Source organism: Balaenoptera musculus, chromosome 11, assembly GCF_009873245.2.
Source record: "Balaenoptera musculus isolate JJ_BM4_2016_0621 chromosome 11, mBalMus1.pri.v3, whole genome shotgun sequence".
In the NCBI taxonomy this organism is placed as follows: Eukaryota; Metazoa; Chordata; class Mammalia; order Artiodactyla; family Balaenopteridae; genus Balaenoptera; species Balaenoptera musculus.
This window is the reverse complement of record NC_045795.1, coordinates 42,872,670-42,897,432: the sequence shown is the minus strand read 5'-3', so window position 1 is coordinate 42,897,432 and position 24,763 is coordinate 42,872,670. Positions and strand designations below refer to the sequence as shown.

The window sequence follows — 24,763 nt, the reverse complement described above, 5'->3', positions numbered from 1 at the left end:
AAAAAATCAGTTTACTGCTTTTATTATTTTTTTAAAACTTTTATTTATTTATTTATTTATTTATTTATTTATTGGCTGTGTTGGGTCTTTGTTGCTGCGCCTGGGCTTTCTCTAGTTGCAGCGAGCGGGGGCTATTTTTCGTTGCGGTGCTTCTTCTGAGGGCTTCTCATTGCAGTGGCTTCTCTTGTTGCAGAGCACGGGCTCTAGGCACGCAGGCTTCAGTAGCTGCAGCACACAGGCTCAGTAGTTGTGGCGCATGGGCTTAGCTGCTCCGTGGCATGTGGCATCTTCCCAGACCAGGGCTCGAACCCGTGTCCCCTGCATTGGCAGGCTGATTCTTAACCGCTGCACCACCAGGGAAGTCCCTATATATTCTTTTCTTAAAGAACATTTCCAAAATAGTATAACTTCAGACTCCACAAACCTGAATCCAACTCTGCCTATACACCGACCCCTTGCTTTTCTTCCTTCTGGCTTGTGCCACCTCTGGACAGACCACACACAGTCTCAGGCTCTGCATTCCTGCTCCATAATGTCCAGGGTGTTGCTGAAGAGAATCCTGGAACAGGCAGATTGGAAGTGTTAGGAATTCATGACCAGTGACCTTACCTGGTCTTCTGTTCCACACTACCCTGTGTGGAACAACTCCCTGTCTCCTTTCCAAAATGACTCTTGCAGACTGTGTTCCCTCAGTTGAAGCCTCTAGCCCTTCCTGTCGCTTACTCCCTTGTATATGAAACTGCAGAGCCCTTCCCACTGATACTTGAACATGTTCAAGCCTCTTCCATGTGAAAACTTCCTTCCTTAAATTAGCATCCCTGGCTAGTTATTGATGATCTATCTCCATCCTTCCACATCTACACTTCTTCAAAGGGCTGCCTGCAGCAGTGGTGCCCATCTACCCTTGTGCCACCAACACTCCACCAGTCTCCAAAATGACGTCTAGACCGTTCACTCCACTGAAATCCCTCTTTGTTAACATCACTACTGAGCACTTGGGTCAAGAAGTGCGAGATCCTATTCAGTCCTTGTCTTGACTTCTCAGCAGAATTGGGGGCTAGTGACCATCCCCTCCTTCCTGCCACTCTTGTAGCCCTTGGGTTGCCTTGACCCCACACTTAGGATTTTCCTCCAGCCACTTGGATGGAAGCATCATTCTTCTCTATGTGGCCATTAAGAAATTCCAGCATTTAATAGGCAGTTTTGAGGTGATTAATTACTCTATCTATGTGAGGCCAAAAACATACAGATGGAAATGAAGAGAGAAATTCAGTTACTCATCTACATGCTTTCTATATGATTCCAAAGACCTGGATATTTAACAGTTGAATATATGTACCTTTTTAAATAAAGGAGAAGAAAGAGGACAATCAGCATTATGCTTTTTTCATCCAAGCTTCCATCCAATAATTGTCTCCTACCTGGACTAGGGAGCCCTTCTGAGTTCCCTTCAAACTATTTTTGATGTTGTATTGATACTGCCTTTCTGAAACATAAAGCCCATTATGTCACCACTACTCCACATTCGGTCAAGGCTTTCTACTGCTCTTATGATAGATTCCTCAACCAAAATCCTAAACCCGGTCAGTTTGCAAGACTGTGTGTATTCTTTGTATGCTCTGCCCCGGGCCTTCCTCCCCAGCTCTATGGAGCCCCATTCCCCCTTGGTTTTTGCTTTCTTGTCACATCTGTCCTTTACATCTGACCTTCCTTCCTTTTTTTTTGGTCACACCCCATGGCATGCAGGATTCTAGTTCTCCGACCAGGGATTTAACCCGCGCCCCCTGCAGTGGAAGCATGGAGCCTCAACCACTGGACCACCAGGGAATTCCCATGACCTTCCTTCCTACTTGGAATCCCCTTAGTATTTGATATTTCAGCTGCCTGAAATTCCACCTGAATGTTCTTCTCACACCCTTCCTCCGCAACCTCTTCGACAAGTTGATGCTGACTATCAGGCTGTCACTGAGGCCCTTCCTGCTTGACAGATCTAGGTCAATTTCCTTTGCTACATGCTCTTAGAATCCTGTTTCTTTGTTCCAAAATTATTATGTTAGCTGTGTTTACACATTCCCGAGTGGAATTGATTAGGGTCTGTCCTCACTTGACTCCAGATTCCATAATACCTTGATCCTGGACCCTTAACATCTGCATCCCCATCATATCCCAGCATCTAGGGCAGCGCCTGATGTAAAATAAGCACCAAAGACATGCATAAGGCATGAGTTAAGGGGTGACCATGTGTCTGACTTTGCACAAAGTGATTTTTATATATTCTCATTTTCACAACCAAACATGTCAACACTCACTTCATCATTATTATTGTGAGTTTGAAAAATTAAGTAGTAAGGCTTAGAAAACAGGCTAAATAATGGTGTTTTATTGTTTGTATTTTACAGAATAGGGACTGAGGCTTCAAAAGGTTCATCTTCTGCCCAGTATCGCATGACTAGCATTGGTGGCAGCTGAGATTTCAATCCAGGCCTGTCTGATTCCAGAAGCCATGTCTTTGTCAACATACCATGCTGCCTTCATGAAAATTCATATTGCTCTTTGAAAGTAATATTAGTTATTTGGCTTGAAGGGAACACAAAATTTACCAGACTCAAGAGCATCCATTTATGAGCTAGAAAATTTAAGCCAAAAATATCAAGTGTCTGTACCGATTACAAAACTACTTGATTGACATCTCTTGACCGCTAATCTAGTGCCTTGAGAAATACTAGTTCCAAAGTAAATTTGTGATGCTTCTGTTTGATTAAAAGGCTGAGAAAATAAGCCTCCCATAAATGAAATTGTAGCTTATAATTTCATAATTGAACATGTAGCTACTTAGATAGATACGATTTTGAGGCAAACTTGAATATTAGAGAAAGATAATTACAGGAATGTCATTCAAAGTTTTATATAATGCTTGGGATTTAATGAGAAAGGAAAAGGACTAGTAAACTAAATTATACATTTTCCATGGATATGCAAGTTATCTTAGTTGTGATGTTTACTTCTAGATGACGTTTGTTAAGGAACAACAGGGTTTGAGTGTCTTCATTTCCATTGTTTTACTAGCTTGTCACTTTTCTTGATAGGTATCTAAGAGATTGTATGGCATGGGCTGTTACGAGATTTCCCTGGGAGACACAATTGGAGTGGGAACTCCAGGAAGCATGAAGAGGATGTTGGAAAGTGTCATGAAAGAAATCCCACCCAGGGCTCTTGCTGTTCACTGTCATGACACATACGGACAAGCCTTAGCAAATATCCTTACGGCCCTTCAGGTATTTTGTGTTATTTTTGTGTATGTGTAAAGGCGTGTATACTTATTTGCCATATAAACATATTAAGAGCTTTAGTGAGACAATATTTATAAATTGCTATGAATATAACATTTTTTTTTTGAGATTCAAGTGTTGATACTTATTGGGCATCCACAGTGTTCTAAGCCCTTTGTTCACCTCTTCCATGTACGTTATTTCATTTAACCCTCACAGCAACCTTTGCAGTATACATAGCATTTACCTGTTACATATCAGGAAACAGGATTTGGAGGTTACGTGACCTGCCCAAGATCACACAGCTACAAAGTGCTGGATTTGAGACCAGAGACTGGGGCTCCCAACTCCATGCCAAGACTTCTCTCCTAGTTTCCTAACATGCTGACCCAGTAAGAAATTGTTATTGTAGAAATATACAGAAATCGAACCATTGTTTGAACGCTGTGGTTAGGTTTAGAATGAAAGGAGAACATTGAATAGCTGTAACTTGCTAGAAAACTGGAAGGGAGGCAGTGTGATATGACAGAAGAAAAACTAGATTAAAAATCAAGAGACATTTAAACAGTGCCTGACACATGACGTGCACTCAGGAAATATTTGTAAATTGCCCATGCTTTTCAGGGCAATGATGTCTCTTATTACTGTTCATTTGATTTGATAAAATCCCTGAATTTGTTCTTTTTAAAAGTACTTATCTTCTCAGAGCTATGTCTGCTTTTTTCAACTCCCACTTGCTCTCAGCCTGAAAACTTGATAGATTGAAAAATGATGGCATTTTTGAGGAGCGCAAAGCACGGAGATAGTAGCGTGCACTGTTGTAATCATGTAACTTGTGCTCTTTTGGATAATTTGGTGCTCTGTGATGAGGAAGTATGGCACTGAAATATAGACTGTTTTGTTTAAGATGTCTTCCTGATGTTGGCAAGCATCCTTTTGAAAGAACCCCTGGTTTTTATCAAGTATATTCTGATCAAAATCAAGAGAGCTAGAAAGTTGGAGGATTAAGAATTGCTTATTACATTCTAATGATACCTCAGTTCTTTTTAATGTATTTATTGAAAGGAATAGATAGATATAAATTGCATTTTAAGGTATTTATTTTTAAATTGATGTTATTTCTTAAACTCGGCTAACAATAGATTCACTGCATGTTCTTTGAACCCAAGATTTTGACAACTAAAGATAAGAGTGTCTGAAAGCTTTTTGGTGAGGCTGAAAATCAATACATAAAGCTTAATGTCATCATCCTGCAGTGCACAGTTGTTTGGCAGAAGTTAAAAAAAACCTGTGAATATCAAGCCCCACAAGGGCTTATTTGGACTTTGTAACATATGTGCACAAATCCTTATTTATCCTCTGGAAGCAGGCAAGGAACATTGTATTGAATTAGAAGAAAAAAACGATATCCCATGGACTTTGGGGCATTTTGACAATTTTCCTTCTCTATTCTAGTTTCTAAAACAATAGAGAACTAGGCATCACTTCAGGATTCTGTGTTCAGCTGCAACTGTAACTTATTAAGTGTTCCTCACCAGCAAGTTCCTGGAGAGGTCTGTGTGTGTGTCTGTGTGTGTGTGTGTCTGTGTGTCTCTCTCATTTCTCCTATGGATATATCCTCTATACGGTAACACTTGAGTCATGTTTTATTCATGTAGCATATTTATTATATAATGAGTGATAGTTTAGGGTTTTGGGATCCAGGGCTATAGTGCACATTCTGGGAACCCAAAGATCTGATTCTGTAAACTTTCTGCCTGTTGAAAATGCCCCACTGCAAAATATTGCTGTTACCCCATTGTGATTGTGACGGTTAAGGCTGTCTGAGGAAGTAAGATTTAAAATCAGATATAAAGAATGAGAAGAAAGTAACCTCAATAAGGGGTGTGTGTGTGTGTGTGTGTGCGTTTGTGTGTGTGTATGGGCATCAATGTGTGAAAAGAATGTTCAAGCAGATGAAACACCACTTGGGCAAAAGGCCTTGGAGAGGGAGCAGCGTGTCCTAGGAGCTGAAAGATGGCTACTGTCTTCAGAGGGGAACCTGAGCTTTATAACATTCGCTGAATTAGATGAACTGCAGAGTCTCCATTTACAAAGAGATGAAGATTGCAATTCTGGGGCATTTGCCCATCCATACTGTAACAGCAGTACGGGGTGGGGACAGGAAAGAACCTTGGGCCCAAGCAAGATGGGGAGCACAGTCCAGAACCTGTATAAGGCTGAGACCCCTCACCCCACAAAAAAAACCACCACACCTTCAGTCAAAAAGGGTGAACCAGCAAAAACCACCTCACAACGGGAGAAGGCGGCAAGGATATTTATTCTAATGGCCTCGGCTATGGGTGAAGGAGAAATACACAGGCCCCCTTTATATGTCATAACTTTTTGTTGACCCTGTTGTGAGTTTAGGGTTGAAATTCACATTGCTTGCAGAATGTGAAAGACTCAAGCGGGCAAATTATTTTCAAATGGGTGTGAATTAGTAGTACCTACAGGTGTCAGGGAGAATATAAATCTTTTCAGAAGGAACATATCTTCAATTTAAGCTGAATTATTTGGGGTGTGAGTGTGTGTATGTGTCTATGTGTGTATGTGTATGTGTGTGTGTTTATGTCTCTCTGTGTGTGTTTGCCTGTGTATGTCTCTTTGTGTGCATGTGTGTATGTGTATATGCATATGTGCATATGCATGTGTGTGTACATGTATATGTGTATTTGTGTGTATGTGTCTATGTGTATCTGTATGTCTAGGTGTGTATGTGTATGTATGTGTGTTTATGTCTGTCAGGGGAAGGGTGGTATTTTGCTCTTTGGCAGCTCCTGTACAAGTTAGCAGGAAACGTGTCCACAAGTATCTGTCATTGTGTTTTCTGTTCTTTTACTATGGGCACAAGCTCTAAGCATGTACGTGAGGTGGGAGGGCGGAAGGGAGGCGAGGGGCCTGGGAAAGTGCACTTGGAGCGTGGCGGTGTTGCATTGCCCAGACCTTGACGTGTAGTCACAGTGTAAGTGGGTGGAGGAGAGGGTAAGAGCAGCTTGTGTAAGAAGCAATATGAAGCCCGAGTGGCCAGTTTAAATGAACAATTTAACGTTGGAGTTGTAGAGTTTGTGTTTGCTGCCATCCACTTTCAAACAGTTTCATCCACTTTCATCCAGTTTGATAAGCCAGTGCCAGTGTAAGAAAAAATATACACTTTTGCTCTCTTTGAAACTGTGTGTAGCTGAGACTGTAAATATTTGGGGAGGTGTATGCTCACACAGACAGCGGAGCAGGCTCGTGGAATGTCTTTGCAGACATACGTGTACTGGTTGGTCCCTGGCAACGCTGAGTGAGGCAGAGTCCTCCAGGGCCCCGTCCCAATAAAAGCAGCAGCAGCAACAAAATAACCAGGATTACCTTGAGTGGAGGAGAAAAAATGTCTTAGGAAAAAAAAAAACAAAAAATCAAACCTGCCAGTGTTTAAGTAGAAGGGAAATCAGAGAAAGTCCCACTTCGTTATGAACTAGGCTAACTCTGGCTTCAGGAAGCAGTGGCCACACTTCATTCTTTAAAATGGAATCTTTGAAGTGGCTTCTAGTCAGATGGCCGGTGCATGTGGAGTGGATATCATTTGTTTTAATTTAGGGGTTGGGAAACAGTTTACAGTGCTCCAAACTGGAAGTTAAAATGATGGCAAGGAGACATGTAGTAGGTGGAAACTTGGCCATGATGGTAGGAAACAAATGAGAGTTATAAATGGAACATCCCCTTTGGTCTGGAAAGCACATACTAACAATGTAATAGAGGGATCATTCTTGGGTTCCCAGGTTTATTGTATTTTTTTTATTACTTAAACATATGACTTATAGGGCTGTACATGGTTGTATGGGAGTCAAGAATTCATAATTATCAGATATTCTTTAATATAGAGAAATAATTGACACTATAGATTTGAGTGGGGGATATTTATAACCACCCAAACCCAAAAGAGCAAGAAAATGAGGTGACAAAACATACAGCATTTCAGTAATGGAAGAAACATACATGGCCCAAAGTACTTGTCTTAATTTTTTATGTAAAAATTGAGTCTCACCCTTTTGCATATTCCCAAGTACCTAAGTAAAACACCAGTGAACAAATTACTTAATCTACTTAACACTAAACAATGGCACAGTCTCTGTTTTCCTTCACTCAAATGATCTGAGTCTTCATAACTGGGTAAAAACAGAGTAAAACAAATGAGTTCCAATATCACAAGTAACAGTACCACATTAACTGGTAGCAAAGAGAGTAGAACAGGCAATATTTAGCTTTCCCCTAAAGAAATACCATGTGCCTTTTTCTTCTCTTAAACTTAATAGACATTTAGCTAATGTGCCTTTCCTCATGATGTTTTCCATATGTTTAGTATTCTCTTTTAGAAAAACCAAATCATTTACCTATTTTTTACAACAAAGCATCATTTCTTTATATTGACTCTTGCTAAACCACGTTTAAATGCTACCAAACAATTTCCTCATGTAATTTGTTTTTGAGGTTCTCAAAGAAAACTTTTAGAATTCCAAATTCTCTTCTCAATTCTATACCTATAGAATGTGTACAATGATGTCTATGTCCTCAGATTTTACAAAACTGAGGTGAGGTGCATAGTTTCTAGAACATTTGTCTTGGTGACTGCATTTGGTTGATACTTCATACTATTACCGTCATTACAGTTAAAGCTATTACTACTGCTGATATACTAATAGCAATAATATTATAACCTTTATTACTCAAGGAGCCAGAGGCATAAAGCATTGCTTTGCAAATGTGTAAATTTCTAAATACATGCATTAGATATTATTCATTTATTCAACATCTATTAAAGAGCTAAATAGAAATCAGTGAGCAAGAAAGAAAACAAAAAGTTGAAAACTGGATGCTCCTATATAGGTTTTACAAAATGCATCACTAATTTATTCAACAAATATTCATTTTATCAGACACTGTTTTAGATGTTAGATTCAGATGTAAAATCTCTGAGCAGTCCTGCTGTGGAGAAAACTGTTTTAGTTTAACTCAGTACCTCCAGAAGCTTTTTGAGTATGAAATAGTATTTTTGTTTTTGTTTGTTTTCTTGCTTGTTTGTTTGCCTTTTGCTACACAATAAACTTTCTCCAGTACAGTATTATGTTGAAAATATTCTCAGGTGGGATGAGGTGTAAGTTATCATCAAAAAATAAATAAAAGAGGTAAACTAACACAATATTGTAAATCAACTATACTATCAAGTATTTAAAAAATACTTTCAAGACAAAAATAAGTAAATAAAAGAGAACAGGGAGTCCAGCAGAAGTTTAACACCGTCCAGTTTTTGAGTGCTTAAAAACAGGGCTTTGAGCCATAAATGTCAGTAAGAAAAGGTGAACCAAGTTCCATTCTATTATTTTTTTTTTGCAAGTGGCTGGATTGCTTATATCAGTGATAAAAATGAGAAAACGTGAATAATTTTGTTTTGTTTATCTCCAACATCTTTTTATTAATATAAACGTCTCTCTGATTTTGACTATAGGTAATCAGTCAGGTTTTTTTTCAGAGATAATATAACTTTTATCTATTTCTATATCCACAGATATTGAAGGGGCAGTTAGAAAAAAACTCCTTCTGAGCTAGATGGCATTTTAAACGTGAATTCAAGTAATCAGTGTTTAAAAATAATGCGCGTGAATTTGATTCTAATATGCTAAATATGAAAATATTTAATCTTTAGGTAGTGGGTTACACTTAGATCATAAGCCTGAAACTCACCGAGAAAGAAGATGCCCAAAACGGCTCTGCCTCTCCCATGGCAATTAATCCATGCTGATCAGTTAGGCAAATGTTACAAAGATTGATTATTGTTGATGGGGATTAGGGCCAGGATATGATATGATTTTTCCTTTGACATAAGAGATGGAAATTTCAGAACTCACTACCTTTTCGAGCACCTCTCTAATTCATTCCGTAAATATCTCATCTGATTGTTTTAATCTCGTTTTCAATATCTTATTTTCAATCAAGTACTTGTCACATCTTTCTTAACACATGCACCTTTAATTTGGAAATCTTGCTGTTTTGCTCTATTGTTTGTATAGAAACACATTAAGCTTTTTGTTTTTTGAATATCTTTTCACGTTTCTGTTTTCTTATTTTTTTCTCTCACAAAAATATCTATTTACAAGGAAACTTTATGAATATTTATACTCTTGCCCATTAATGTAACGTGACCCAGATTTTTTCCTTAAGAATATTGGCTTGAAATTGGTAGTTTGGTATTGAACATAAAGTATTATTCTCATAACTATTTTTTTGGCTTATTGTAATGTAACCAATTCATGGTTGTAGGCTCAGCACTAATAATAAAAACAAGTGTGCGTGTGCGCACACACACACACACACACACACAATTAGAACTGCTAATAAACATCATAACCAAAATTCAACAATGCTTTAGCTTTAATGTTTGAACAACTTTCTCATATGTTGCCACATATTCTAGTTCTGAGCCTGAACTAAGTGGGGGTGATCTACGCTATTAGCTCACAGTGGTTCACTTTTATAAATTGTCACTTTAGAATACTGAACTTAATAGTATTAATAAAAGTTAGATTCAAGACTGAAAGATGACTGAGGATGAGGAGCTTACTAAGTGCAAGTCGAACATGTGGAATCCCAGTCTGGAAACTACAAAGTTTTGTGAGTTATTTTCCCATCTATTTATAAATCCCTTCAATATAGAGCAGAATATAAAATGGAAATTATATCTATCAACAGTGACCATTTATAATTATTTTATGGATCATTTAAAAATGTTTATTTAACCAAATAATATTTATTAGCTGCCTTCTGTGTGATAGGTATATATATATATATATATAATATAGGTATATTAATATAATATATTATATAATATATATTACATACAATTATGTATAATTATGAATAATATATAATATATGTAATATATTATATAATACTATATAAAATATATTACATATTATATATTATTATATTATATAATTATAATAATGTAATATAATATATATTAATATACCTATATCATATGTTAGAAATATTAATATATTATATAATGCTAATATATTAATATATTATATAATATAAATATATTTTATATATAGTATATATTATATACAATATAATGCAATACATAAATATATTATTATATAAATAATATATTGTATAATTATATTAATATACAATAATCATATATTAATGTATTAATTATATTTTATAATATTGTATATTACATATAATATATGATATTTTGTTTAAATACAATCAATATGTTATATATGATGAAATATAAATAATATATGTAATGTTTAATATATTATAATATATGAATATATATAATATATAATACATAATATATAACATACAGTGTATAAATGAAATATACTATATAATATATATTTCATTAATATATATTATATAGTATAAAATATATTTTATTAATATTATATTATATTAATAATATATTATGATATAATATAATATATTAATATTAAATTATATTAATATATTAATGATATATTAATGTTATATATTATATATATTACATGTATAATGTATAATTGCGGAAAGGTGGTCAGAAGGTACCAACTTCCAGTAGTAAGGTAAATAAAGTACTAGGAATGTAATGTACAACATGATGACTATAGTTACCACTGCTGTGGTATATAATAATATTATATATTAAATATTATATAATATGTTAATTGTAATATATGATATATACTGTATTGATTATATATTAATATATAATAGAGAATATATATTTATATATTACATTATATTTATATATGTTTTATATAAATATATGTTAATATATTATATATTATATAATATTATATATGCTATATATTATTTAATATTATATATAATATTCCATTATATAATATTATATATGATATTATATATTATATGTACTATTCCATTATATAATATATATTATACAATATTATATATATATATTCCATTTTATATATATATATATATATATGTATCATCTTCTTTATCCATTCATCCATCAGTGGACACTTAGATTGTTTACTCCTAGTTTATCCCTCCCCTGCCCTTTCCCTTTTGGTAACCATAAGTTTGTTTTCTACGTCTATGAGTCTGTTTCCGTTTTGTAAATAAGTTCATTTATATGATTTTTTTAAGATTCTGTTATCATATGATATTTGTCTTTCTCTGTGTGACTTACTTCACTTAGTATGATAATCTCTCGGTCCATCCATGTTGCTGCAAATTGCATTATTTTTTATGGCTGAGTAATGTTTCATTGTATATATACCCCACATCTTCTTTATCCATTCATCTGTTGATGGATACTTAGGTGCTTCCATGTCCTGGCTGTTGTAAATAGTGCTGCTATGAACATTGGGGTGCATATTTAATTTTGTTGCTTATATTTATGTGTCATATCCAAAAATATCAATGTCAAGACCCTTGTCAAGAAGCATTTTTTCTATTTTTTCTTCTAGGAATTTCACATTTTCAGATCTTACATTTAAGTCTTTAATTCATTTGGCGTTAGCTTTTGTGAATGATTTAAGACAGGGGCCTTGTTTAATTCTATTACTTGTGAATATCTGTTATCCCTTTGCCATTCATTAAAAAGACTGTCTTTACTCCATTGAGTATTCTTGGGTTCTTTGTTAAATATTGGTTGAACTTATGTACTTGGTTTATTTTGGGACTCTTGATTCTGTTCCATTGATCTATTTGTTTGTTTCTGTGCCAGTACCATACTGTTTTGATTACTATACATTTATAGTATAGCTTGAAATCAGGAAATTGTGATATCCCCTGCTTTGTTCTTCTTTCAAAGAATTGTTTTTGCTTTTTTGTTTCCATATAAATTTTAAGATTGTTTTTTCTACTTCTATAAAATATGTCATTGGAATCTTGATAGGGATTGGATTGAATCTATAGATGGCTTTTGGTAGTATTGGTATTTTAACAATATTAATTCTTCCAATCTGTGAACATGGGAAACCTTTCCATATATGTGTTCTCCTTAGATTTCTTTCATCAGTGTCTTGTAGTTTTCAGAGTAAAGATCTTTCACGTCCTTGTTAAGTTTATTCCTAAGTACTTTTTGGGTACTATTTTAAATGGATGATTCTCTTTATTTCTTTTTCAGATAATTTGTTGTTAGTGTACAGAAATGCTACTGATTTTTTGCACATTAATTTTGTATCCTGCAACTTTACTGAATTTGTTAATTACATTTAACAGTTTTTTGGTGGAGTCTTTAGGATTTTCAATATTTAAAATCATATTATTTGCAAATAGAGATGGTTTATCTTCTTTCTTTCCAATTCTGATGTCTTTTATTTCTTTTACTTGCCTGATTACTTTGGCAAGGACTTCCAGTACTATGTTGAATAGAAATGGCAAGGGTGAGGCTATGGATTAATTCCCCTGCCTGGGTGTAGCAGGGGAAACCTCCCTGCCCAGTAACAGCTCTGCTCTGTGGATGATCAGCATTGCCTGCTTGCCTCTCGGCTCCAGTGTTGCCAGGCTATGAAGCTTCCAAGTGTTCTCACCAGCCCTTCTGGTCAGGTCCTTCAGTCACACTCTGCAGCTTGTTGGGCTGTGACTCAGCTACCTTGCCTGGCAATGGACAAATCAGGCTCTTAGAGCCACCAAAACTCAGGTCCTTGTTTGAGGACCTGAATTAGGCAGACCTGCACCCGTCCATTTCCCTGGTCAGACTGCAACAGGAACTTGGTTCTGCAGTTGAGCAAAACTGCTGGCTGGCACTACTGCTTAGGTTCTGCAGGGAGGAACTCGAGCTGCCAAGATCCAGGTTCTCTTGTTGCAAGCCCCCCGCCCCGCCATTTCTCTGTCATGGTCAGATTCCCAGTGGTTGATCCCTGAAGATTCTTCTGAAATCCCTGTGAGGTGAAGTCAAAGTAGGGGTTCCCAGAAAGCGACCCACAACACTGGGTGGAGGTTGGATGTTTCCCTGGGCTCTCTTTCCCACTGGAGGTGTCATAGGCTCAGGAGGGACCTCTCGGCATAATGCTTCTCCAGCCTGGGGGATGGGCAAGGTGATCAGTGTGTAGCCACTTCTCTTATCTTCTAATGAGGTCTCTCTTGGTGTCTGAGGTGCAGGGGTGCTCAGCCTCATCCCTTTGTTCTAGGATTCTCACAGTGGTGTCTTGTCCATGAATAGTTGTTAGTTATTCTTCTTGGGAGGGTGAGCAAAGGCAGGAATGACCTATGTTGTCATCACGGTGACATCACTCCTCCTACTGGTTGGTTTTTAATGACTAAAAAATAATGTTGATGTTCAAATATTTGGAAAATATAAATAAGTATAAAGAAAAATTAATTACTTGTAATCCTACCTCAGAAGGAAGATTAGTATTAGCTACCAAAATAGGTCATTCTCATTCATATATATATGAATATATATATATATATGTATATAGGCATACCACAATTTATTAGTGTTTGCTTTATTATTTATTTATTTATTTAATTTGATTTTTTTAAACAAATTGAAGGGTTGTGGCAATCCTGTGTTGAGCAAGTCTATTGGTGCCATTTTTACAACAGCATTATTTTTTAATTAAGGTACATACATTGTTTTTTTTAGACATAGTGCTATTGAATACTTAATAGCTACAGTATAATGTAAACATCATTTTTATATATACTGGGAAACCAAAAAATTCATGTGACTTGTGTTATTATGATATTCGCTTTATTGTGGTGGTCTGGAACCAAATCTGCAGGATCTCTGAGGTCTGCCTCTTTGATATGTGTGTGTGTGTGTGTGTGTGTGTGTATGTATATATATACATAAAACAAAGGAATATTTGATAGCATATTGAGCTACATAAACTGCACTTCATGATTCCTATAACTCCCTCCCCTCCCCTTACCCTTACATGTAGGCAGTTGGTTATATAAGAATTGATTTGGGGTGAGAAGTCTTTGCTAAAGGTATGAATTTAGAAGTAACAGAGTATATATAGTATTTAATTCCAAGGAATGCACGAGATGATAGAGAAGAAAAAGGACCAAGGATAGAGCACCAAATATTGATCATTAAGAGATCGGAGAAAACAGGATATTGTGGAGACAGAAATAGTGACTCATGAGGTAGGAGAAAACCAAGACAGTCTTGAGTGCAAGACTCTAAAGGAAGAAGTCTATCAAAGAGGAGGAGGTGATCCTCGGTGTGAAACGCTTGGTAAAGGAAGATGGGGACCAACACTGATAATACTGTCTTCACTTTATGGCTTCTGCCTTGGAATTTTGCTGAGAAGGACCTTGAGTTCTTCAAAACTTTAATACTTATATAAACAGATTACCTATCTTTTCTTTGACTCTATTTCTTATAATCAAATCTTTCATCCAACTGTACTGTATTTTTATTCATGACGCAGGATGAGAATCTATATTTTATATAAACACATTGCTATCCCTTCATTACATAACCTATCTTTTCCTCAGAGATACAAAATATTCAGTTATGACACATACTATCTTGTTATATTCTTGAGTTGATCTCTAGAGTTTCTATTCTGTGATAACATTGGCTGATATTTATTGAGTTTTTAAACTATGTTTTACATGCATTATTTTATTTTGTCCTTGTAACAATCCTATGAAGTAATTTTTTTATAACTGTAACTTTTTACATGAGGCAACTTTGGCTTTCCAAGGTTAGGTCAGTTGTCCAAAGCCCTTTATCTGAAAGGTAGTAGAACAAGGATGCCAACCCAATTTATCTTACCTCTTCCTGTCCCTTTGGTCATTTATTCGTGTAAGTACCATACTTTTAATTAACATGACTTTATGTTAGATTTCAAATCTAGTATCACATGACCCTTTTATTAGTCTTTTTATCAAACCCGTTTAAATTATTTTTATATACTTTATCTAATTGAATTTTAAACTGAATTTGTCCCAAACTTCATCCCCCAAATATCCATTTTATTAAATACCTAGACTAATTTAGAGAGGATTGACTTAAGAATATCATCTCCCCATCCAAGAAATTGAGAGGTCTTTCCTTTTATTCAGGTTTTCGTTTGTATAAAAATGAAATTTGGTGATTTTCTTTATGTAGAAGGCCTACGAATTTAGGTTTCCTCCCTGGTTGAGAATCATTGTAATATGTGCTACTGTTTTTCTTCCTGATTTTGAAATGCTTCTTCCTGTGTTCTATCAATCTTTCTTCCTCCCTCCATTCAGAAATTATAAGTCTCACGTTGGTGGTATAGTGGTGAGCATAACTGCCTTCCAGAAATTATAAGTCTCACCAAGACTCATTTCTTCATTAATCAATAGTACTTCTTCAAATTTCTCAGAACATTCTTGTATTTAGTTGTGTTTAAAACATTTAAATCTATTTATAGTAAATGTTTGAATACCTTGAGCAGTTTCTTGGGGAAAAACTTTCCTTGCAGGATATGGAAACTATGTTTATGACATCAATTTCCTGAGGTAAAAAAGTTGAGGTCTGAAGAGTATGCTTTGAGAATTAGATTCTTTTACTTTGATCTCATAATAACAACAGATAACTAAATAAAGCTCACATTTCTTAGTAAAATGTTTGCAGTTCAGTAAACATTCTTAAAGGAAACATTCGCTGCAGTAACCAAAACCCACTGTTTTCATTGAAGGTCCAAATTAAAAGAATACTGTTTCTATTCTGTAAGGAAAGAAAAATCTTATTTATTTTTCTACATAGACATTTTGGAACATTTCCCCTTGAAAATACACAAGGCTTTATAGATAACAGACCTTAGAGTGAAAAGAATTAGGACCCATATCAGCTGTAAGAAGGCCAACAGTGTTATCCATAGCAAATCTACTAAAAAATTGTTAAAAAGAAACAGGATTCTTTTTGATTGCTAAGACAACTTCATTAAAGAGATAAAGGCAACTTTATGAAGTTCATCGTACTTTATTGTTGCCTTGTTTGCTTAAAAATAAAGACACAGAACTCCCCAAGGATTAAGAGTTCCCAGTGTGTCTGAAACCATGTTAATTTAAAGTTAATTGTGATTTAGAAATATTACTAGGTTTGCCAATGTGGTTATGGTGTTTATTTAAATCCACGATATCAGGAAACAAGAAATGTGTTCTTGTCTGAAATTCCAGGTAAGTTCATGTGTGGTCTAGGTGGGAAGATATCACTAAATTATGAAGAAGTGAAAATGAAACCACTGTTTCCTTAAGGAAATTTTATATGTGCATTGAGCAAAAAAGAGGAGAAACAGTAAGGAGGAGGCGGAAAAGGAGACCCTCTTGGCCATTTGACTTGAAATGTGCAATTGGAAAGAGAGCGTTAGTAAGGAAATATGGCAAATATGTGTATTGTTTTTTCCTACAATCTTGATGCACAGAGTTAAACAAACAGATAATAGGTATAAAGCCATTGATTGTTTACCTTCTTAAATGGTAAGAATTCTCATGAAAATCCTGCTTTGCTGTGGCTTTTCATGAAGTGCTAACTTGGTTATAAAGGTGAGTTCATATTCTGGCTTGACAAAAATAGGCTGGAACTATGTTACAAGTAGCCCCTGAAATAGGGCCAGCCTCTCCAGCTCACACTGACTGATTGGGCGTGCTCTAAGTTCTTAGATCTCGTTTTCGTCATATGTCCCACTTATTTGTTTACTCCTGCAAGCATCTGAGTTTTAGAAACATGATCTAAGTTTTGAAGGAGGAGATAGTGGTGGTGGGATTAGGTCATGATAAATTGGTAAACAGAATTTGGGGCATCTTACTAATTCGGGACTCAAATAGAGATGGTGGCCTTTAGTAAGTAGAGGAATTCTGGATTAAATTATTAGGCAATGGAGGTTAAAATGAATTTTGTTGCACTCTGTTGAGTTAAAGTGAATAAAAGCTGTAGAATAGATCTATCTACAAAGTAGATATGTTCTACAAGGAGTAGAATGTATCTACAAAGTACATTTGTAATTACCTTTCTGTATATCCTTTTAATGTTCAGGCTTCCATACACTGAAGTAGTGTTTTCTTTTCTTTAGTTCAGAAAGAAAATAATTAAATGTCTACAAGCGAGTTTCTACATTGTACTGACCTGTTCTGCAAATACAAAAGTGAAAAAAAAAAAGAGCATTTATATCAAAGATGGAGAGAAAGGATAATATTGCCTGAGGATCACTTGCAGTTATAGAAATGAAAAGGTTAAGGTGAGAGTGGCAGGGGACTTGTAACTTCATATTCCATGAAAATGGTTCAGGAAATTTATTCAGCCTGCTTAGATTTTATTAGGACCCCATATTTCAAATAAGCCACAGCCCATACTTTCAGACATATGTTAGAATGTAAACATATATGCAGCACTATAATACAAATATAATGTAAGGAAAATGGTGCCATTTCTGTGTGTTTCATACGTGTGATTAAGGACAACAGGATTGGCAAAATTTTTTCAGCAGATACTAGGATGACTGACAGTAAAAACCCCCATAGAGAATGTGGACAGGCTGGTAAAGAGCTTTCCTGTTGCACAGGAAGTGATCCGTATACAAAGTCCAAGCTGGGTGAAGATGGCTCCTACATCCATAACTTTGGTGTCTTCAGCTCGAAGATGGGAGAATTGACTCAGTGATCTCTGAGATTCCTTGATTGAATGTCAAAGCCACTTAAAGTTATGCAGAGTTCCATTCACTGTTAGAAGATAAGGGAAAAAAAGAGACAAATTGAGAGACATGAGGGCATTTCAAATCCATGGTCTTCCAAAGTTTTAAATTTAAGTAGAAATACTAGTGAAGAATAAATTTCTAGAGGAAGGTTTCTCCCTCGACATATTGAATTTATATATTTTTCACTAAAAGAAACTAAGTGGGATGAAATCTTTCAATTAGTACAGTCCCATGAGAGAAGAGCCTAAATCAGAATTAGTTTAGGGAAGTGACATCATCAAGATGGCCAGGTAGGTCATTCTTGACTTTGCTCCCCCTCACAAGAAGGGCAGCCAACAACTTCATGTACAAGACAGTGCTGAGAGAATCCTAGATCATGGGGGTAAGGCTAAAGCACCACGCACCACCCTGCCACCCCACAGTGTACCACGGAGACCAAGACAGATTGCATTAGAAGGGTATTAGGAACAAATACATGCCAGTTGCATTGCCCTCTCCAGATCCATGCAGTACCATGCTGTGAGGTCTCCCCTGAGCCTGTGGTACCTCCAGTGGGAAAAGAGCCCAGGGGGACATCCAGCTCATCCAGTCTTAACACTTACCTCACATTGTACACAAAATCAAGTCCTGGTGGATTGTAAATCGAAGTCAGGAAAAAAATAGCATGAGAGGTAATATTTTGTATAGGCAGAGATTTATTACATGTTAGGTAATAAGGGGCTAATGATAGAAAATATTGATAAACAGAGTACAGTAAAATTAGAATTTTCTGTCCATAAAAAGATATATTATGAAATTTTGGTGTCAACTCCACATGTGAAGGTCACCTCCTGAGACACAGGCCAACTAAACGTCTGAGATTTACTCATAAGATTGTAGAATGGTTCCCTTCCCCTACATCTTATCACCATGCCAACACGTCCCCAATATAGTGATTTACAGATAAAAGAGCTGCAGATGCAGACTCTCCTTGAGGAGATACACTTAGAGAAGCCCACAGTGAAGAGGGAAGGCAAAATCAAAGACACTAGAGAAATTTGAACCCTCTGGCTGTTACAGCTAAAACAAACATTAAACACAGCCAAACTCCTAGCCAGAATGACAAACTCTCACACTTACACAGCCTATTTACCTGAGGTCCTTTCATCAGATACAATATATCTGGTTTTCAACAACAATAACAACAACAAAAATCACAAGGCAGGTCCCAGGCCAAGAAGAAAATACAGACTGGAGAGACAAAGCAAGCGTCAGGACAAGATTCAGGTCCAGCAGAGATTGTTAGAATGTTCCGACAAGGAATTTAAACTAACTGTGAATAATATATGAATGTCTTTAATGGCAAAAGTAGAAACATACAAAAAAGAGGTGGAAATAGAAGCAGAGAGATGGAACCTCTAAGAGAGAATTGAAAGGAAATGTTAGAAATTAAAAAAAAAAAAAAAGTGTAACTGTAACAGAAATGAAGAATGCCTTTGATAAACTCAGCAGTAGGCTACACATGACCAAGGAGAGGTCAGGGAGCTTAAAGATAAGTCAATAGAAACTTGATCTAAGGAAAATGCAAAGAGAAAAATAACAGTGAAAAATCAAAACGGACTATACAAGAACTGTGGGACGATTTTAAAATGTATAACAAATGTGTCATTGGAATACCAGCAGGAGAAGAAAAAGAGAACAGAGTAGAAGAAACATTTGAAACAATAATAGCTGAGGATATTCCAAAGTTAATGACCAACGCCACGGATCCAGGAAGCTCAGACGACACCAAACAGGATAAATATAAAAATATCAACACCTATGCATATCATATTCAAACTGCAAAAAACCAAAGACAAAGAGAACATCTTGAAAGAAGTGAGAAGAAAATAAACATCTTGCATATAATGAAACATAGCTAAGGATTACGTTGTATTTCTCATCAGAAAACAGGAGAGTGAACTATTTAAAGTGTTTAAAGAAAACCCCACCATCCTAGAATTGTATAATCAACAAAATTACTTTTCAAAAGTGCTAAAGAAACAAATGCTTTTCTCAGACAAAGAAAAACTGAAGGCTTTCATCATCAGATTTGCCCTGCTAGAAATGTTGAAGACATTTATCATAGAAAATGAAAATTATATGTCAGAAAATCAGATCTACATAAGAAAGAAAGAGCATCAGAGATGTAATAAATGAAGGTAGAATAGAGTCTCTTGTTTTAATTATTCTTAATTCATTTAATAGGAAACTTTTTGTTCAAAGTAATAGTTACTAAATATAGGTCAATTTTAGCATATGGATAAGTGAAGTGAATAACAATGTTATAAAGGGTGGGAAGGAGGAAGTGGGAATACTCTGTATAAGGTATCAGCACTGTGCATGAAATGGTATAGTATTATTTGAAGGTGAAATTAGACTAGTTAGAAATGTGTATTGGAAACTCTAGGGAAATCACTCAGTGTTTTAAAAGAAGTATAAAAATCATTTAAAATGCTCAGTTAAAACCAGAGAATGATGAAAAAGAGTGAGAAAAATAGAAAAAAATGCAATTAATAGAGTACATTTACAAACATTTACAAAACGTTTTTATTTACAAAGAAAATATTAATCCATCTGTGATCCAACTGTAATCATTTATATGATTAGTATCATATTATGTGATAGTATAAATATACTAATTTGAACACAAAGATTGTCAGAGTGAATAAAAGACCCAACTATTTGTTGTCTACAAGAAATCCATCTTAAACATGAAAACTCAGAAGTGTTCAAAGTAAAGGGATAGAGAAATATATACATACTATGCTAACACCAATCAAAGGAAAGCTGGGGTAGCAATATTCATTTCAGATGAAGCAGACTTTATAACTAGAAAAATTATCAGGGATAAATAAGTACATTACATAATGATGAAAAGATAATTATCCAGGAAAAATAACAGCTGTAAATGTGTATACATTTAACAGCACAGCATCAAAATTTATGAGGTAAAACCATTAGAACTAAAACAAAGAATAAATTCATTATTATGGTTGGAGACTTAGACATGCCTTTTGCAGCAATTCACAAGCCAGCAGAAAATCAGTAAGGATACAGTAGTTGATATAAACAGTGCTATCAATCAGTTTGTTCTAATTGATATTTGTAGAATACCAATGACAGCAGAATACATGCTAGTGAAAGATGTTGATAATAGGAGAAATTATATATGGTAATATATGGTAATTGGATGTGGTTAATATGAAAACTCCCTGTACTATCTTTACATTTTTTTTTCAGCAAATCTAAAACTGCCCTAAAATAAAAAGTTTATTAAAACAAGGAGATCCATGGGCAAGCTGCAATTTTACTCATGCCTGACGTTGATGGCAGAGGTTCTGGTTCCTTGTTGGATTCAATTCTATCTACCCTCCTGAGAAAACAATCCAGTGATGTCTGGGTAGTAGCTCTTTTTTTCTCATAGGTGACACGAGTAGCACTGGATTGCACTCTGAACGGCTGCTGCGACCTTCAGGTACTGTTGTACGTTGGGGTCCTTTGCCTCAAAAACTAACAGTGCCTCCTCAAATAAAGAAAATCCCCTTGCCAAAAAACAAACAAACAAAAAACAAGGCGATCCATTATGAGAGTGAAAAGAGAAGCTACAATGTGGGGAAAGATATTGGCCGTTCATGTATCTAACAAAGCAGTAGTATACGGAACATATACAGAAATCCTACTAATCTATGAAAAAATAAAGAATAATGAACAAAAGACTTGAAGAGACATTTCACAAAAGAAGGTATGCTAATGGCCATTAAGCCATGAAAAGGTACTCAACTTCATCAGAGAAATGTCACTTAAAGCCACAATAATATACCACTATACAACCACAAGAACTGCTAAAATTATCAAGGCTGCCAAGTATTGGTAAGAATGTAAAACAGATGGTACTTTCACGTGATGCTTTGAGAGTTTAAATTGGTACACCACTTTGTAACATATGCATATTTTAGAACCCAGCAATTCTATTTGTAAATATATACCAACACAAATGTGTACACATATTCACTAAAAGATATGTTCAAGAATGTTTACACTACCACTATTTGTAATAGCCCCAAATTGGAAGCAACTCAAATGTACATCAGTAAGAGAATTTACGTAGAGATTGTGGTATCTATATTTATCATTTATGAGAACTAACAAAACACTGCATTTAACAATGCAACATTGTTAAATTTCAAAAAAAAACCCAACATGTTGAACAAGAGAAGCCAGATGTGATAAAGTCTATATTAAACTATTACATTTATATAACATTCAAAAACATGCAAAACCAATCCATAGTGATAGATGTTAAGATGGGAATGAGATAATGTGGGAGGGACATGAGAGGGACGTCCTGTGTTGGTAATATTCTCTTTTTTGATGTGGGTGGTGTTTTCACTTTGTGAAGTCATTCATTGTTCTGTATACTTATAATTTGTGCTCTTCTCTATATGCATGTTATACTTAAAGAGTTTCTTTAAGAAAGAAAGAGAAAGAAAGAAAGAAAGAAAGAAAGAAAGAAAGAAAGAAAGAAAGAAAGAAAGAGAAAGGAAGAAAGAAAGAAAGTAGCAGGAAAACAGTCAAAGGACCGTTATACATAAAAGGGAACACAAATGCCACGTAACCATAAAATATATTTAACCTTGTTATTAATTTAAAAAAATGCAAATTAAAATACATGATTCCACTTTATGCTGGTATATCAGCAAAAATTTAAAAGTCAGACAATATCGAGTGTTGGAAAAGATGTGGATTTACAGAAAATCTCACATACTGCTGGTAAGAATATGTGGTTATACAACCACTTTTGAACAAGTTTGGCTCTTTATAGTAATTTTGAGTATGTGCATACTGTGATCCAGTAGTTCATTCCTTGGCATATACTTAGAAAATCTCTTGTAGATGTACAGCAGGAGACATGACAAGACAGTTTGTAGCAAAATTGTTCATAATTGTAAAAACTGAATCAGTTCCAATTTCCACCTCAAATTACTTGGAAGTATTCTCTGATAAGTAATATCTAGAGCTCTGTGTGATCACGTAATTGATCTCCAAAACTTAATAACGCATGAACAAAAGCAAATTATTGAAGAATATATAAAGTAATATTCCGGATATGTAAAGTTTAAAATCAGACAAAATTAGCAATCATATTACAGTGTTACACTATAAAGAAAAACAAAATAATGATTTGAAGAATTTTCTGTGAGGGAGTGGGCGGTGGGAGACATGCTAACAAGGAGAGCTAACGGGGATTCACAATTATTGGTGATGCTATATTTCTTAAACTGTGTGATAAGTAGAAGTATGTTTTATTTTATTATGTTTTAAACTGTCTACTTTAAATACACGTTTTACATCAACAATAACAGAAATGCTTACCGTTCCCCCTCCCTGTGTCCTCAAGTCCATTCTCTACATCTGCGTCTTTATTCCTGTCTGGCCCCTAGGTTCTTCAGAACCCTTTTTTTTTTTTTAGATTCCATATATATGTGTTAGCATACAGGATTTGTTTTTCTCTTTATGAGTTACTTCACTCTGTATGACAGACTCTAGGTCCATCCACCTCACTACAAATAACTCAATTTAGTTTCTTTTTATGGCTGAGTAATATTCCATTGTATATATGTGGCAAAGTGAGAGCATAGCATTGACATATATACACTACCAAATGTAAAATAGATAGCTAGTGGGAAGCAGCTGCATAGCACAGGGAGATCAGCTCAGTGCTTTGTGACCATCTAGAGGGGTGGGATAGAGAGGGTGGGAGGGAGACACAAGAGGGAGGAGATATGGGGATATATGTATACATATATCTGATTCACTTTGCTATACAGCAGAAACTAACACAACATTGTAAGCAATTATAGTCCAATAAAGATGTTAAAAAAATAAATAAATGAAATAAAATAAAATGCCCCCCCCAACACACACACACAAAACAATAACAGAAATGAGAAGTGAAAGAAAAAAAATATGTCAGTATAACCACATTTGGATTTTTGACCATGATTTTCTGAACCAAAGCTATCAATTAAAATAAAAAACATTATTTTACAGTTATTTTAGAAAGTGTTCATCTGATATCTTTCAGCCTATGGTTAACACAGTGGAGCGACCAATAGGGTAAATCACCAGGGCTTGTTTACACAACAAAAAATGTGGCTGGTAAAATATTCTCTACTGATGTTTCTGAAACCAGAGACGGGAAGCATACAGTGGAAATGAGACCCTTTACTTTTCTTGAGCCAACACAAACAACAATTACAGCTCCGTGTGAGAAAGGTTGTAAGAAAAATTGCTGGGTTTCAGAGGTTCAACCAAGTCAGCAGATTTCTGTAATTGTGGCAGATTGGACCCCAGAAACTTTACAGTCTTCAGCAAAGAATGGCTTTTAGATGTTAAGCTGATCCCTGATAAAACAACCCCGGGGTCATGAGAAGGCTGCTCTGCCAATTTTGTTTCACTGTGGGACCCACTGACATCTGGCTTAGCTGCGGAAGCTGGAAAACTTCTTTAAAATTCTCTTGACAGTAAAAATGGACATGTGGAAAACATTCTAATCTGTTAATCTTTGGTGCTCCTGAAAAGGGACATTTGGCTTCATACTTCACGATGATAAATATGAAACCTCCAGATCAAGTTGTAAATAACTTAATGGCATTAGAATAAAGAATAGAATTTTCATTTCCCACGTGAGCCAAAAGATGGATATCCACCTGCATCAAGCCCATGGCTTAAGAAGCCTCCTGGATTCTGTGTTTACACTTGGGCTTTGTAATTTGTCCCCTTCTACATGTGTTCCATTTGGCTGGT

At 35.4% G+C, this 24,763-nt stretch overlaps 1 protein-coding gene across 3 annotated transcripts in view; it reads left to right on the top strand.

The window, feature by feature from the left end:
• The window catches only part of HMGCLL1 (3-hydroxymethyl-3-methylglutaryl-CoA lyase like 1), a 161,276-nt gene that overhangs the window by 80,724 nt on the left and 55,789 nt on the right, over positions 1 to 24,763 (top strand). For all 3 annotated transcript variants that reach the window (XM_036867703.1, XM_036867702.1, XM_036867704.1), the window contains one exon: positions 3,087 to 3,275. In XM_036867703.1, coding sequence (XP_036723598.1) covers positions 3,087 to 3,275 — 189 coding nt within the window. The remainder of the gene's footprint in view (positions 1 to 3,086; positions 3,276 to 24,763) is intronic.